This window comes from Typopeltis vanoorti, chromosome 26 (assembly GCF_054136105.1).
Source record: "Typopeltis vanoorti isolate ZY-2024b chromosome 26, IOZ_Tvanoo_1.0, whole genome shotgun sequence".
In the NCBI taxonomy this organism is placed as follows: Eukaryota; Metazoa; Arthropoda; class Arachnida; order Uropygi; family Thelyphonidae; genus Typopeltis; species Typopeltis vanoorti.
The window spans coordinates 13,407,244-13,422,134 of NC_143574.1; the positions used below are offsets into that span (position 1 = coordinate 13,407,244).

General features: G+C 34.6%; 1 protein-coding gene across 2 annotated transcripts in view; it reads right to left on the bottom strand.

Annotated features, from left to right (window-relative positions):
• Window positions 1–14,891, bottom strand: part of LOC150092339 (lipid droplet-regulating VLDL assembly factor AUP1-like) — a 168,862-nt gene that overhangs the window by 141,742 nt on the left and 12,229 nt on the right. Inside the window, exon 2 of one of the 2 annotated variants that reach the window (XM_090415036.1) lies at window positions 8,015–8,152. In XM_090415036.1, coding sequence (XP_090271162.1) covers window positions 8,015–8,152 — 138 coding nt within the window. Of the gene's footprint in view, window positions 1–8,014; window positions 8,154–14,891 lie in introns of those variants that run through there. The other variant, XM_090415037.1, reaches the window with a different exon arrangement.

Here is a 14,891-nt window from a genome sequence, read left to right on the forward strand (position 1 = left end):
GATATTATCATACCATAATCTTTGGATATCTCATTTAGATTTAAAATAGCTTTCTGTAAGTTATCTTCAGAATTTGTAATTATTATTTGGTCATCTGCAAAGAAGAGAGTGTTCAAGTTAACTGTAGGTGAAAGTTTAATTCCATGATGTAAATTTTTACTCCATTTTATTATTATTTCATTTAAGTAGATATTAAAAAGAGTTGCTGAGAGGGGACATCCCTGTCAGACCCCTTGGTTTATCTCTCTTGTATATGATATATCATGATTTAATCTGTACAGCTGGAGGAAGGAAACCTGTCAGGATTGTGAAAGTTGAAATCACCAAAAAAGAATTATGTTGTCAGGATAATTAGACAGTACATGATCAAATTTCAGAGATAAATAGTCAAATAGGTCAGTGAAGTTATTGAAAGTAAGAGAATGATAGAGGCAGCAAATGAAAGTAACAAAGTGAGGTAGGGAAATCTTAAGAAAAAGCAGCTCATAAAGGAGATTCCAGGTTCAATGAACTTTGGCCATGGGATATCAGACCTCACAGATGTGCAAATTCTGCCCTTCCTACAAAAGGCATAATGAGGAAAACTAATGTGAGATGCTATTGCACAGGATGCCAACTGACATTCAGTAATGAATAACATATCAGGTTTGGACGTCTGTAGGTGGTGATGCACATCACTGATATTGAAATTTAGACCTCAAATGTTAGTAAAGTCAATTTGGAAATGTTTTATTGCATGGGATTCTGATGTGTTGTTGGATTTTTTTTTTTTGGGGGGGGGGGGGTATTATTATTTGGAATATTTTTGATACTGTTGAGATTTTTTTGTGTTTTTTTGAGAATGGCACTGAGAAGCCGTTCATTAATTTTTATTTCTAATTTGGACATAGAATTTAGTCCCACTAGCCATTTAATTCTGATTTGGAGTTAATTTGACAACCCACAACTTATCAAGCAAGGACAATTTCATTGCTCCACTTATTGGAGGCCTGAAGTGGCTTAAAAAAGTTCAATGTTTGGTCTCTAAACTTCAACGTTTGGTTTCTGGACTATGTAAATAAATTAAATATATACATACACATATATATATACATACACACATATATATATATATATATATATCTAAAATTGATAAAAAAGAGAGGAAAACATCCTTAACCCACCCACAGTATAAACATAGTACAGATTTGCAAATAACTTTTTTTGTGGGCGAGAGCAACATAAAATAAATACAGCAGTTCAGAAATCAGAGAAAAGGGTGACATCAAAACTGAAAATAAACATATTTTGGATGTTTTGAGTAATCACTTCAAAAGATTGTCAAATGAAATTAGCATTAAATTATTCAAGAGGAATGCAACTAAGAGTACATATCAATACTTGAGGTATTTTGAAAAGTTTTTGGAAAACTATAGTATATTTACTAAAATAAAGAGTCAAAGGCTTCATTTCAACAATGCAAAATTATATAAATTAAGCAGATATTAAATCCAACATCATTTCAGCGCTGAATACAGAAACTATAAAAGTTTCGTGCGAAAAGACCAGAGAGCTTGCGGGAATACACTGCCACCATACTACGAGTTGCCCCAGTCGAACCTAATAGGAAAAGCACTAATGCTAAAAGCACCTGCCTTCTACTGGTCCATTTTGATAGGTTTCACTAATCTGACAGCTGTTTCAAACTCATTGGTCTTCATCAGAGACTAGCCAGAAACCTAAGAGAGCAAAAACTCCCAGTAATAGGGAACTTGAAGCATTGGAGAGGCGTATGAAGTTGGATTTAATATCCACTTAATTTATATAATTTTACATCGCTAAAATGAAGCCTTTGGCTCTTTATAGTGAATACTTTACGCCCGACCAAGAGTTCACTTATGGAAAATACACCTCTCTGATGCTTCAAAGTTCCCAAGTACTGAGAGTTTTTGCTCTCTTAGGTTTCTGCCTAGTCCAATGACTTTCAAATAGTTTTCAGACTAGTGAAACCTATCAAAATGGACCAATAGAAGGCAATATATGGGTGTTTTTTCTATTAGGTTCAGCTAAGGCAACTTGTAGTATGGCGGCTGTGTATTCCCACAATCTCTCTGGTCAATTTTCACACGAAACTTTTGTAGTTTCTGTATTCGGCTTTGAAATGATGTTGGATTTAATATCCACTATAATATATTATTATTGTGGGTGGGATAAGAATTTTTATTTTCCATTATATATATATATATTTTTTTATTTTCATTTGAAACTTTCTAGGTTCAAATGAAACTTCGGCTTCATTTGAACCTGCAGCCTGTTGGTTGTGGTTCAAATGAAGTATAATTCCAGTATATCCACTTCGCAAATATACTGACCATTCGGCCAACTAGGTTTCATAAAGAGCCATAAACCAGAGGGGATGGCAACTGAAGGGTTTGAGTTTTTTGAGCTATCAGGAGGTCAGGAAGAAACTTTTTTTGAGTAGGCTTTTTAATTTCTTGATCTGTGATTTAAATCATAATCTAAATGTCTGTCTCCATTTTTCTTAAATGGAGTGGTCTCTAAGAATGATATCTATTTTCTTATTGTATTTACTGTCATTGAGGATAATGGTAGCACTTCTCTTTAGTTATCACTCCTAGTGATAACTAAATACTATTTTTAATCATTCCTAGTGCTGTTTCACTCCATTAAACTTATATCATTAGTTTTTTTTCAAGCAGTTTAGCCTTAATACAAATTCTATGCTTAGTAGACAAGGCATGGCTAGCTAAACCAGATTTATTGAACTCTTGAAGTAAAGACTAAAATTTCCCATTCTTCAACTCCCCTTGAAGTTTCAAAATTAGCAATTTCTTACCTTTTAGTGGTAACAGCGCAACTCAATAAAATTCTGGCTTGTTACTGGTTTTGGAATTAATCCATTTTGAAAATCTGACTCTTTCCCTTCCAACGGGCAGTTTGTTACCATGGTAGTATATGGGAGACTGCAGCGGACGCATTAATGCGTGAGCAGGCACGTCTCCCTTCGCAAACGGATGTGACATCACCGGAAGTAAAATATATTCTTGATGGTCAAAACAATCTCCATGAGTTTCTTGAGAAAATTCAGTAAACCCAATAATTAAATTTACACTTGCAGTAGAAGATAACAGTCTTCCTTTTCTGGACATTCTTGTTCCTCATCAACCTAATGGCAGTCTGTAGTTTTTTTGTATACAGAAACCAACTCATACTGACAAATATATTAATACTGCTTCACATAATCACTCCTGTCAGAAATATGGTGTGGTTAAATCATTAGTTGACAGAGCTAATAAATTTCTACAACTGATTCTCTTTTAAACAACGAACTGTCTATTAGCAGAGATACCTTCATCTTCAATGGTTATAAGACAAAAACAATCAATAAAATAATTATGGCCTTCATCTTAATCCTCCTCAAGAAGAAGTTTCTAGAATTTGTTCTATATGTTAAAGGACAATCAGAGAAAACTGCAAGACTTTTTTTTTGCCAAATTCACCTACAAGTCATTTTCAGTTCATAAACTAAATACTTTCCTCGTCACTCTAAAAGACAAATATCCTCTCTCTCATCCTGGACATAATAATCCCTTGTTGTTGTGACCTGTGTTATTATGGACAGACTTGTCATTCTGTCCATAATAACAGAAGACATCTTAAGCTTGCGTGGCAATAACCGAGCTTTGCATTGTATATCGATTCCGATGCTTGCTCATCTAGTCAAAGCCACCTTGGCTTGCTCGGTTGTATGAGTTTCCAGATCCTCACTACAGCACTGTGATTTCATGCGCGTGCATAGCCATTTCCGCTCCCTTCTCGTTGTCTTAAACACAGGCCATACGTAGTGAAAGTATCTTTAGCTTTGTCTAGCCTTTACAACTGTGCGTGTTGCTTTGGAAAATTAAGTTACAGTCAACTTTTTATGACGCTGTTATTGACCAGTTCATAAAGAAGAACCGTAGGGTAGAATTTGTATTGAAATAGCTAAATTGAAAAAGATAGAATATCATTTGCAAAATAAATGTTGTATTTGTATGATTAAATGTACATAAATTTCTAAATATATAGTTTTAAATGGTCAGTAATTCATTATTCTGCTAATCAGACTTCAATCACACCTCTCACTCCCTGAATGATAACAAGAGCAAGTGTGAATTTCAAGACCAGCATTCACTCCTGTGCCAAAGTCCTACACAAAAGTTATTTTCTTCTGAAAAGATTATATAAGAAAGCTGTGAAGCACACATTCACAATCCTAACTTCAACAAAAATGAATGCCTTAAACTTTCTCAATTTTGAAGTTATCCTAAATAATACTCCTCACTCACGTGTTTTATAACAATTGTAATTAATTATTTAAATTTTATTTTATTCCTTGAACTCTAACAATGTAGATAGTTATCCTCCTGCAGTTGATAGCACATATGTCATGTGCTTTCATTTCAGTTGTTGCTCATTTTTGTATTTATCTCTTACAACTGTATTGAAAATGGTTATGAAACAGTCAAAAAAGTCTACAAAAATAATAATAAATTAATGTAAACATGTCAGAACATAAGTAATCTGCACTGATTTAAGAAAAACAATACTGAAATTTTTGTGCTTTACTGGGAAGCTATTATGGCATTTTTATGATATAAAAAATTTAAGAATTATTTGCTATATAATAATAGGTTTTGATTATTGCAAAAAGGAAAAAAAAAAAAAAAACAATTGTCAATAAATAAATGCTTTAAGCATAACATGCAAACATAGATGCTTTCATGCCATTTTGCAGGAAATATTCCTATTGAGAATCGTTTGTTCAATGCTAAAAAGATTCACAATTTTTTTTTTTTTTTGAATTAACACAAGAGCACACAAGGAAAGGGGTAAATCCTATTTATTCAGAGGCTATTCTATAATAAATTTAGTTTAATCCTTTATCCAAGTGTAAGCAAACAAAGTTTGCGCCTGAAAATATCTTCAGGACTGAGGTAAGGTGGTGCATCCCTAGGCAACTTGCAGCAAAGGTGGACCAAGCTCTCATCACTCCTTGTCTCAGTATCTGCCATAGGCAGGCTTTCAGGCGCAAAATTTGTTGGGAGATACTGAGACAAGGAGTGATGAGAGCTTGGTCCACCTTTGCTGTGAGTTGCCTAGGGATGCACCACATTACCTCAGTCCTGAAGATATTTTCAGGCGCAAACTTTGTTTGCTTACACTTGGATAGAGGATTAAACCAAATTTATTATAGTCTAATAAAGTGCAAAATAAACTTCCAACATCAGAGGCTATTCATTTTGACCCAAATATTACAGGTCATCATCAGTGGCAATAAGCAGTTGAATACAAAGTAGAATTTGAACAATGGATTATTTAAAACAGTGAGAACCACATGATGTCATACATAAAACAGTACAATGGAATAACTGAGGAAACATTGAATTATTAATTGTATTATTAATTTAAAAACTTAATGATGCAAGATTAGAATAAAACTCTTATATCTTCAAGAGTGAAAAGCAAATTCAAGTTCGAACGATGGAGTAAGACTTCAGCATTTTCTTTAAATAAATGTTTGAACTTATAGCGAAAACAATGGAGCAAACGCATTTCAGACCACCATAGGATATTGTGGTCAGTATGTACCCCACGTTGTGCAAGGCTAGATTTCTCATATTTCCCATTGATGATGTATGACTGGTGTTTTACTGATGTTCTTGCATTCTTTATTTCACTGGATGTCCAGTCCTGACAGTCGGTGTAAGATGAACTAATTTCATTTATCAGAAACTTACTTTTACTGAATGCTGTATTAAATAACAATCTGTTCACCATCCCTCTCAGAGGACTGGAATTATCAAAACTATTACGTTGTTCTCACATTACGTATTCGACAGTGCAACAACTACGGCAAGAACTTTAAAACATCAAATGATATATGAATCCCAATGGCTTTTCAGAATGGGCCACACAATGTTTTTGATTCCTATTATAATCCAAGCTCAAATAACACGAAGTGGTACATTTCTGGCATCTTGGAATCAATCCTTGGAATTCTTAATAAGTATAATCTCGTAGCAATATTTATTCCATTCAATAAACTATCATCATGGTTTCCATCTTCTAAATGCTCGTCCTGGTGCCTACCAAGTCCCTTGTGACTGTCACCTTTCTTACTTTGGACAACCGGCACATCAAGTTTTCTATCCTATGCGGATTATGTCTTCAGTTTAGCCATATGGCTAGGACACCTTACACATGTTTTTATTCCATTTGAACAGCCAACATCCATGGATCCAAATCACAACAGAAATAGAGAGTAACAACAATTTGCCCTTTCTAGACACTCTAGTTACAAGACAACCACATGGATTTCTGACCTTCACAGTCTACAGAAAACCCACACACACAAGAATAATTACATCCATCAACAGTCACATCACCTCCCCCAACAATTTTGAATTGTAAAAATCTTAGTCCACCAGGAAAAATTAATTTGCTCAGATGACTTTGCACTCAACACAGAGCTCACCCACATAAAAGACACCTTTTTGGCCAATGGCTACACCTCCCACCAGATAAAAAAGAATTTTAACACTACATACCCACAGCATCTTTCCCTTCCAAACAGATTACAGCAAATCCATCATCATCCCTTATATTCATGGTATCTCAGAAAAGCACAATTATGTGATCACTTATAAACTACACAGAAAGCTAGCTACTCTTATCCACCCACCCAAAGACTAGCTACAACCTCTGCACTTACCTGGAGTGTACCAGGTACCCTGCAGCTGCACTGTTTCCTCCCTCCTTCCCTTTCAAACAGATTACAGCAAATCCATCATCATCCCTTATATTCATGGCATCTCAGAAAAGCACAATCTTGTGATCAGTTATAAACCACACAGAAAGCTAGCTACTCTTATCTGCCCACCCAAAGACTAGCTACAACCTCTGCACTTACCTGGAGTGTACCAGGTACCCTGCAGCTGTTCATACTATGGCCAAATAGGAAAACATCCATATATCTGAGCACCAGGATTACATGTTTCCACCACTATGACCACTCAGGATTAGCAGACCATGGATACCCGGAACAGGATCCATTGAAAAAAAAAAAAAAAAAAAAAGCCACCTTACTCCACTGAAGCAAATTTAAATTTGAGAGGCTTTTCCTCAAATCTGAGATAGCTCTTACCAATTATCCAACCAAAACAAATATTGTTGTATCAAATTGCCTCTCATATGGGAAAACCTCATTGGCAGACAGTCAATCCAACAACCAAAACCAAAGCCAATAGATGGCATAATTATAGGACTTTAGGTCATCCTGTATCTCTCCTTTCATCTTCATTACTGAAGTGTGACTGCGTGCACATGTTTAATGCCAACATATTAATCTCTGAAGATGCCAATTTAACTTTGGCAAAATATAGGAAGTAATAATTAATTTTTTTTTTTTTTTTTTGTTATTTCTAGTTTATGTTGTCAATTTCCTTAAGATGATGCTGGAGAATCAATGTATTAGTCTAAACACCAAGAAACACCAGGATAATTAATTAATAATACAATATTTCCTTATGCTGTTTTATGTATAACATCATGTGGCTCTCACTCTTTTAAATTAATCCTTCGAGTTCTACTTTGTATTCAACTGTCTATTGACACTGATGATGACATGTAATTTTCAGATTGAAATACGTCACCTCTGCATATTAGCATTCACTCCTATCCTTGTGTTATAGTTAATTCTATAAAACCTTATGACATAACTAGTTCTAAAACAACAATCACAAACAGCTCTTTCTCAAGGTGTTAACTACTACATCACAAAACCATTTAAAAATTATTTCAAATAAATGAGTAATCTGAAAGAACTAGCTCTTACAGTAAAAGTCATGGATAAAGAAATTGAATGGCAAATATAAACATCTATATCTGAACACTGCATGCTTCTTCACTTGACACATGATTCCAAAAAAAACATGCTTAATCATAATATTTCTCAAATTTAATGATAATTTACCATCTTAGTGAGGAAAGTTTTGGTAAAGCAGAAGCAAGAGGCCAAATTAGTAATCCTACTATCAGACGGAGAACAAGAAGAATAACACCCAAGGGGAAATATATAACCAGAAAGTACAAATCTTGACTGGTGCTGCATCTTAAAAAAATAAATAATAATAATAAAAAAAACTTGTAATATCTACAATTCTGTTAACTTATAATAACATGAATGTTTAATACAAACTCAAAGAAAAATTTAATATAATTTTGAGCAGTACATAAAGAATTATCTAATATATAATAATTGATCATATTTTCAAAATCTTTATCCTCTTTGAATGAGCAATTATAGCTATTATTGTGACAGCAAAACTATTTTATTTGGGAAGCCTGAAAAATCACGAGGTTTAATTTTGAATTACATAAAAAAAAAAAAGAAACAAAAAAGACATTCACTTGTGACTGCGACCTCAGATGTTGATGATGATAATAATAATTATTATTATTATTATCTGAGGCCTCACTCCAGGAAGTCAATGACTGATCAAGAGAGGCTATAAATCACCCAAATCAGCTGTCATATCTTATCTCATAATCATTCGCAGTAGATGTACTCATTACCCCATAAAGGAAAATTATTCCACTCATTCACTGCTCTATGAAAAAAAAAATCTAGCTCTTACTCTTTCTTGACTGCAAACAAATGTAACTTCCATGGAAGCCACCATGTTTTCACCCCACCTTCCATATAACAAAAAATTTCATCACATGATATCCTATAACATCCATTCAGAAGTTTACAGACCTCCTCTATCATATCATCCCTCTTTCTCCTGTTAACCAGTCTGTATGTGACCTTTGAACTTCAAATTCCTATCCACCATTATGCCAAGATCCTTAGCCTCATCAGTTTCTTGTAGTATAACCCTACTAATATAATATATGCTGCTAGAAATCTCATCAAGCCAAAATGTATAACTTTACACTTACTAACATTAAACTGACAGCCATTTTCATTTGTCCAAATTTCCAACCTATTTAAATCATTTTTGTAAGTGCTGGATACCAGTAGAATCCCCAATTGCCTGCCTATCTTCACATCATCAGCAAACAACTGCACATCTGTTAGACCCTTCCTAATGTCATTAATGTACAGACCGAACAACAATGGCCCACAGCCTAAACCCTGAGGTACATTGCTGGTCACCTTAAATCTGGCAGATTCACGCCCACTGTATACCACTTTTTGATATCTGTCAAATATCCACTGATCCAAGCCAAAAGTTTATATTCCAATCCCATATTCTCCAGTTTATGCAACAGCCTTTCGTGTGGTATCATATTAAATGTATTAACAAAATCGAACATTATCGTGGTGTATCCATTCCCTTTATCCAACTCGGCCATAACATTGTTATAAAATATGAGCAAATTGCTAAATCATGACCTTCCTTTAGTCAACCCATGCTGCTGCTTGCAAAGTATAGCTTGTTTGTAAACCCATTTCTGTATGTGAGTCTTACCAACTTCTCTAAAATCTTCACTACCACACCAGAGATAATGACAGGTCAGTAGTTAGACAGATCAATTTTGCACAACTCTAAAATGGAACTATCATACATTCCTTCCATTCCTGAGCTGAGACTCAATTTATACAAACATGTGAAAGGCCTAGCCAATTCGCTTGAACATTCCTTTAGCAAATGTGCTGATATTCCATCTGTTCCTATTGAAATTGTTATCCAGGTTATGTAGCAGTGCTTCAACCTCATTTTCATGCACCTTGAACTCTTTATCCAATGTAGCACTATGCACCATGTCACATACACATGGTTGTTATATGTTAGCAAAGTGAACATTTATTAATTGAACAATCTCATTAGCTTCTGACACTAGAGTATCATCTGCATTCAATAGTTATTCTTCCACATTCATTCTTTCTTTTGGTTGCAGCACAATGATAAAATTCTTTTGGACTGCCTTTAGGTTGCATAGCCAATTTTTTTTTCATACCTATTTAGATTTCTGCACAATACTTCATTACTTTTCTGGCCGAGCTTTATATATTTCATAACTCCTCTCACTCTTATTTGCATGATATTCTTTCCACATCATTTTCTTCTTGGGGATCTCTTGCTTAATGAGGTTGCACATTCATTTCACTCCCAACCTATTTATTCTTTGAACATTACAGATACATTCAGACATTGCCTAATTTAAGTACCTTTTCAAAGATTTCCATGCATTACTGACATTTTTTTTTTCATTCAATGACTGATACTATTGGACCAAAAGGTAGTATTCTCCTAAGTCGAACATAATTTCCAGCTTTGTAGTTCAGCATGTAACCTTTTCTAATTTGAACATCAATACAATCTTGGAATGGTTAAACCCAAGAAAGCACAGCATGATCACTAGTTCCCTCTTTCATATATGCTGCTTGAGAAAGTTGTCTTGCAACAATTCAATAAATTCCTCTTCATTCTTATTGTCAGATTTCTCTTCCACCCCAAATCAATGTTTGGATAATTAAAATCACCCATAATGATCACTCATTCAGTACCCACAAGGCTAAATTGGTGAATGCATTTTTTCATCCCATGTAACTGAGCAGCCAGGTCTGTAGCCACACACAACCATATATTTCATTTTTTAGCTTTTCAGATAGTCTCAAATGCACTGCTACATGGGACATTGTTACCATCATTGTTTTCCTGCATTTCTACCCTAACTGGACTTAAGTTGTCTGATATTAGTAGTATTCCTCCAACCTGTCGTAATGTCCTCTGTCATTCCTTAAATAGTATACCCATTAAACTCAATCCCAGCCACCATATCTGATTCGGATAGCCAGATTTCACTAATGCCAACAATCTTAGGCCACATCATAAATTTTCTGATATGTACCATGAAGGGGCTCAAGTTACAATGACAGCACTAAATTCATATTTAAGAATTTAGGGACACAAAACACATGCACGTTGAAATGATTATTTTACTAATTATTAATAAACTAACAGTTGATGTTTCGACCCCTGTATCGAGGTCATCATCAGAAGGATACATGTGTATAGGAACCAAGCTACATGCTGTTGCACTCTAATAAAGGTAAATTAAAACTATGTTGTTAACTAATCTTTCTCTTAGCCCCTGACCTCTTGTGATAAAAAAAATAAATAAAATAAAAAAATTATATATATATATATATATAAAATAAAATAAAATAAATAAATAAATGAAAACTACAATAAACTCTGCTAAAGTCCTCACATACTAAGATTCTTCTGGAATTGTACAGTTCATATTGTTATACTAAGATTTTTTCCTTCTGGATTTGTACAGTTCAGGTTGCTATTGAATGTTCCGAAAGAAAGAAAAAAAAAAAAAAAAAAAAACATTTCACAAGTTTTCTTGTATTGAGATTTTTTTTGTGGTTGCTATGAAGGTTGCAGATGGGTCCTCCACATTCTTGGAATGGTTAAACCATCATTTTTATTCAGATTTGGATCTGAATAAAAATGGCGTGGCCAGAAGAAACAATTAAAAAACTAACACCTCAGTATGCCAGCGCGCCCAGAATTTATGGCCTGCCAAAAGTACACAAAACAGACACACCACTACATCTGATAGTGGAAGGAATCGACAGCCCGAATTACCACTTAGTCAAAAAGCTAGCGGCCACACTCAAGGAACTGGTAGGTCATTCCCCTTCCTACATAAAAAATACACATTTCATAAATAAAATTAAAAACATTACACTTAACGATCAAGATCTATTATTCAGGTGTGATATAATTTCCCTTTTCACCAATGTCCCAATCAATGATACTATCTTGCTCTTACAGAAGGTATTTCCACACGACATCATGGCCCTCTTTGCCCACATACTCCGCTCCAGGTATTTCGTGTGGCAAAACAATTTTTACCTTCAAAAAGAGGGTACAGCCATGGGCTCACCACTTCCCTCCCAATAGCTAACTTTTATATGGAAGACTTTGAGCAACGAGCTCTAGAGTCGGCGTGCCTAAAGCCCAAAATTTGGCTCAGATACGTTGACGATATTTTCGCCATTTGGCCCCACGGCCGCGAAACACTAAATACATTCCTAAGCCACCTGAACATTTCAATGGTGAATTTCTACCAATTCACCATTGAAATAGAAAAAAACAACTCTCTTCCGTTCCTAGACACACATCTTCCCTCAGGCTGTCTCACCTTCTCAGTCTACCGCAAACCTACACACAGAGGCCAGTACATACACAAAACTTCTTATCACCACCCAACACAAAAACTAGGGGTCATAAGCACCCTTAAACACAGAGCTCAAACTATCTGTTCAAATGAACAGGCTCTTAACCAGGAATACGAGATCATCAACCATACCTTTATAGAAAATGGATACAGTAAAAAAACCATCCACAAAATCCTACACAGAGATACCACTAAAAACCAAAAAGATTTCAAGAATGCTATTGCCATACCATGTTAGAGGCATTTCCGAAAAAATAGACAGAACACTACACAAATACAACATCAAAACAACCTTTAAACCCTCGGCAAAATTAAGACACCTACTCAGTTCTTCCAAGGATCCTTTGCCACACCTAGCCCACCCAGGAGTTTACAAAATACAATGCGCATGTAACATACAATACATAGGGGAAACAGGGCGAACCATCCCAATCAGGAAGGATTAACACAAACGACATATTAAATACCTCCATTTTGGAAAAACCGGCCTTTCTGACCAAGCACTCCAAAACATACCACAGAATTGATTGGAAAGGTACCAAGTCCCTACACCGCAGCAAAAACTGGTTCGAGAGGAAATTCAAAGAGGCATGTGAAATGCTCAAACATGATCCAAATCTGAATAAAAATGATGGTCTAATTCCAAGAATGTGGAGGACCCATCTGCAATCTTCATAGCAACCACAAAGAAAAATCTCAATACAAGAAGACTTGTGAAGTGTTTTTTTTTTTTTCTCGGAACATTCAATAGCAACCTGAACTGTACAAATCCAGAAGAATAAAAGCTTAGTATAACAATATGAACTGTACAATTCCAAAAGAATCTTAGTACGTGAGGACATTAGCAGAGTTTATTGTAGTTTTCATTTTTTTTTAATTTATTTATTTTATATATATATATATATATATATATATAAAATCTTTACTTACAGAAGAAGCAGAAATTGAAAATGAACTCCTTTTTCTTAAAAAAACTTTTATTAATAATGGTTTCTCTCCTAAGAAATTGACAAATCTTTCCCCCAGTCACTGAACTACTTCTGAAGATCCCTCTTCCCCCAGAGCCTTCATATCTTTGCCTTACATCAGCTCTCTTTCACCAAAACTGGCAAAAATTCTCAAGAAGTTTAACTTCAGAACTTGCTTCACTACGCTCCCAAAACTTCATTCAATACTTAGTAAACCTAAAGAGAAACATCTTCCAACTCAGTTTCCAGGAGTGTACAAGATTTTATGTGATTGTAGAAAGCCATACTATGGCCAGACTGCTAAATCCATCCTTCTACGTTTGGAAGAACACCGTAGAGATATCTCCTATAACAGGACTAGAGCCAGCGCTCTCTATAGCCACGTTCTCTTTTCAGTTAACTCAGACGAAGGCCGCCAACACATTGTGAACTGGACTCAAACTTCTAACATCCATGTGTGCTATGATGAGCTTGAGAGAAAGATTGTGGAATCTAGAGAAATTTCTCTAGATTCTTCTCATATCAACAACAGCCTAAGTTTCAATCTCTCTGATGCACACATTGCCTCTGTTCAGTATTGGCGCACTTGCGATAGCGCATAGTCTACATTTCTTTGGAACTCAAGCTCGCATTTTGTTTTCAAACACGTTACTGTCTTTTTGTACTTGTTCTGTTAATGCAATTTTAAGTCTCTGTAATTCTTTATATATTTCTTTGATTGTGATACCTGAAGATGTTGATCAATTTAATGAAACTAGTAAACTAGTAGTATCTTTTCAAATACACCATGTCATCTTTTTATCTCTCGGTATTAGTCATTAAAGCTTTTTAATAACATTTCCAACCGAGTAAAAATGAATTATGAAAAAAAAAAAAAAATATATATATATATATATATATAATTTTTTTATTTAATTTATTTTTATCACTAGAGGTTCAGGCTAAGAAAAAGATTAGTTAACAACGTAGTTTTAATTTACCTTTATTAGAGTGCAACAGCATGTAGCTTGGTTTCTATACACATGTATCCTTCTGATGATGACCTCAATACAGGGATCGAAACGTCAACTGTTAGTTTATTAATAATTAGTAAAATAATCATTTCAACACGTGTGTTTTGTATCCCTAAATTCTTAAATATGAATGCTGATCACCGTGTAACATTAAAAGAAAGAGACAGCACTAAATGATTAAATTTACATTATTATTAATCTCCTATCAATAATTTTCCTCCAAATCAATAAAAAAACTTGTGAACACTCCAATATTGTCATATCTAACATTGTGCTTCAAAGGCACTTCTGACTGAATCAATCCACCTAGACCTTGGTTTTCCTCTGGGTCTCTTTTCTGCCATCTTGGCATCAAACATTTGTTTTGCTAACCTTTCTTCACCAATTTGATTTAAGTGGCCATATCACTTTAGATTAGCTCTGCTGACACATTCTTGGATGCTAATAATGTCAAGTTCCTTTCTAATATCTTCATTTTTAATATGATTCTGCTTGATGCCATCAGTTAGTTTTTCTTAGAACCCTCATATCTGTGGTCACTGGTCTCTGATCAAGTGCTTTATTTCTAACCCAACTCAGATCCATAATTTAAAATTGGTTTGCACACTGTTTTGTATACTGCTAGTTTGGTGTTTTGACTAATTTCTCTTTTATTCCATATAAA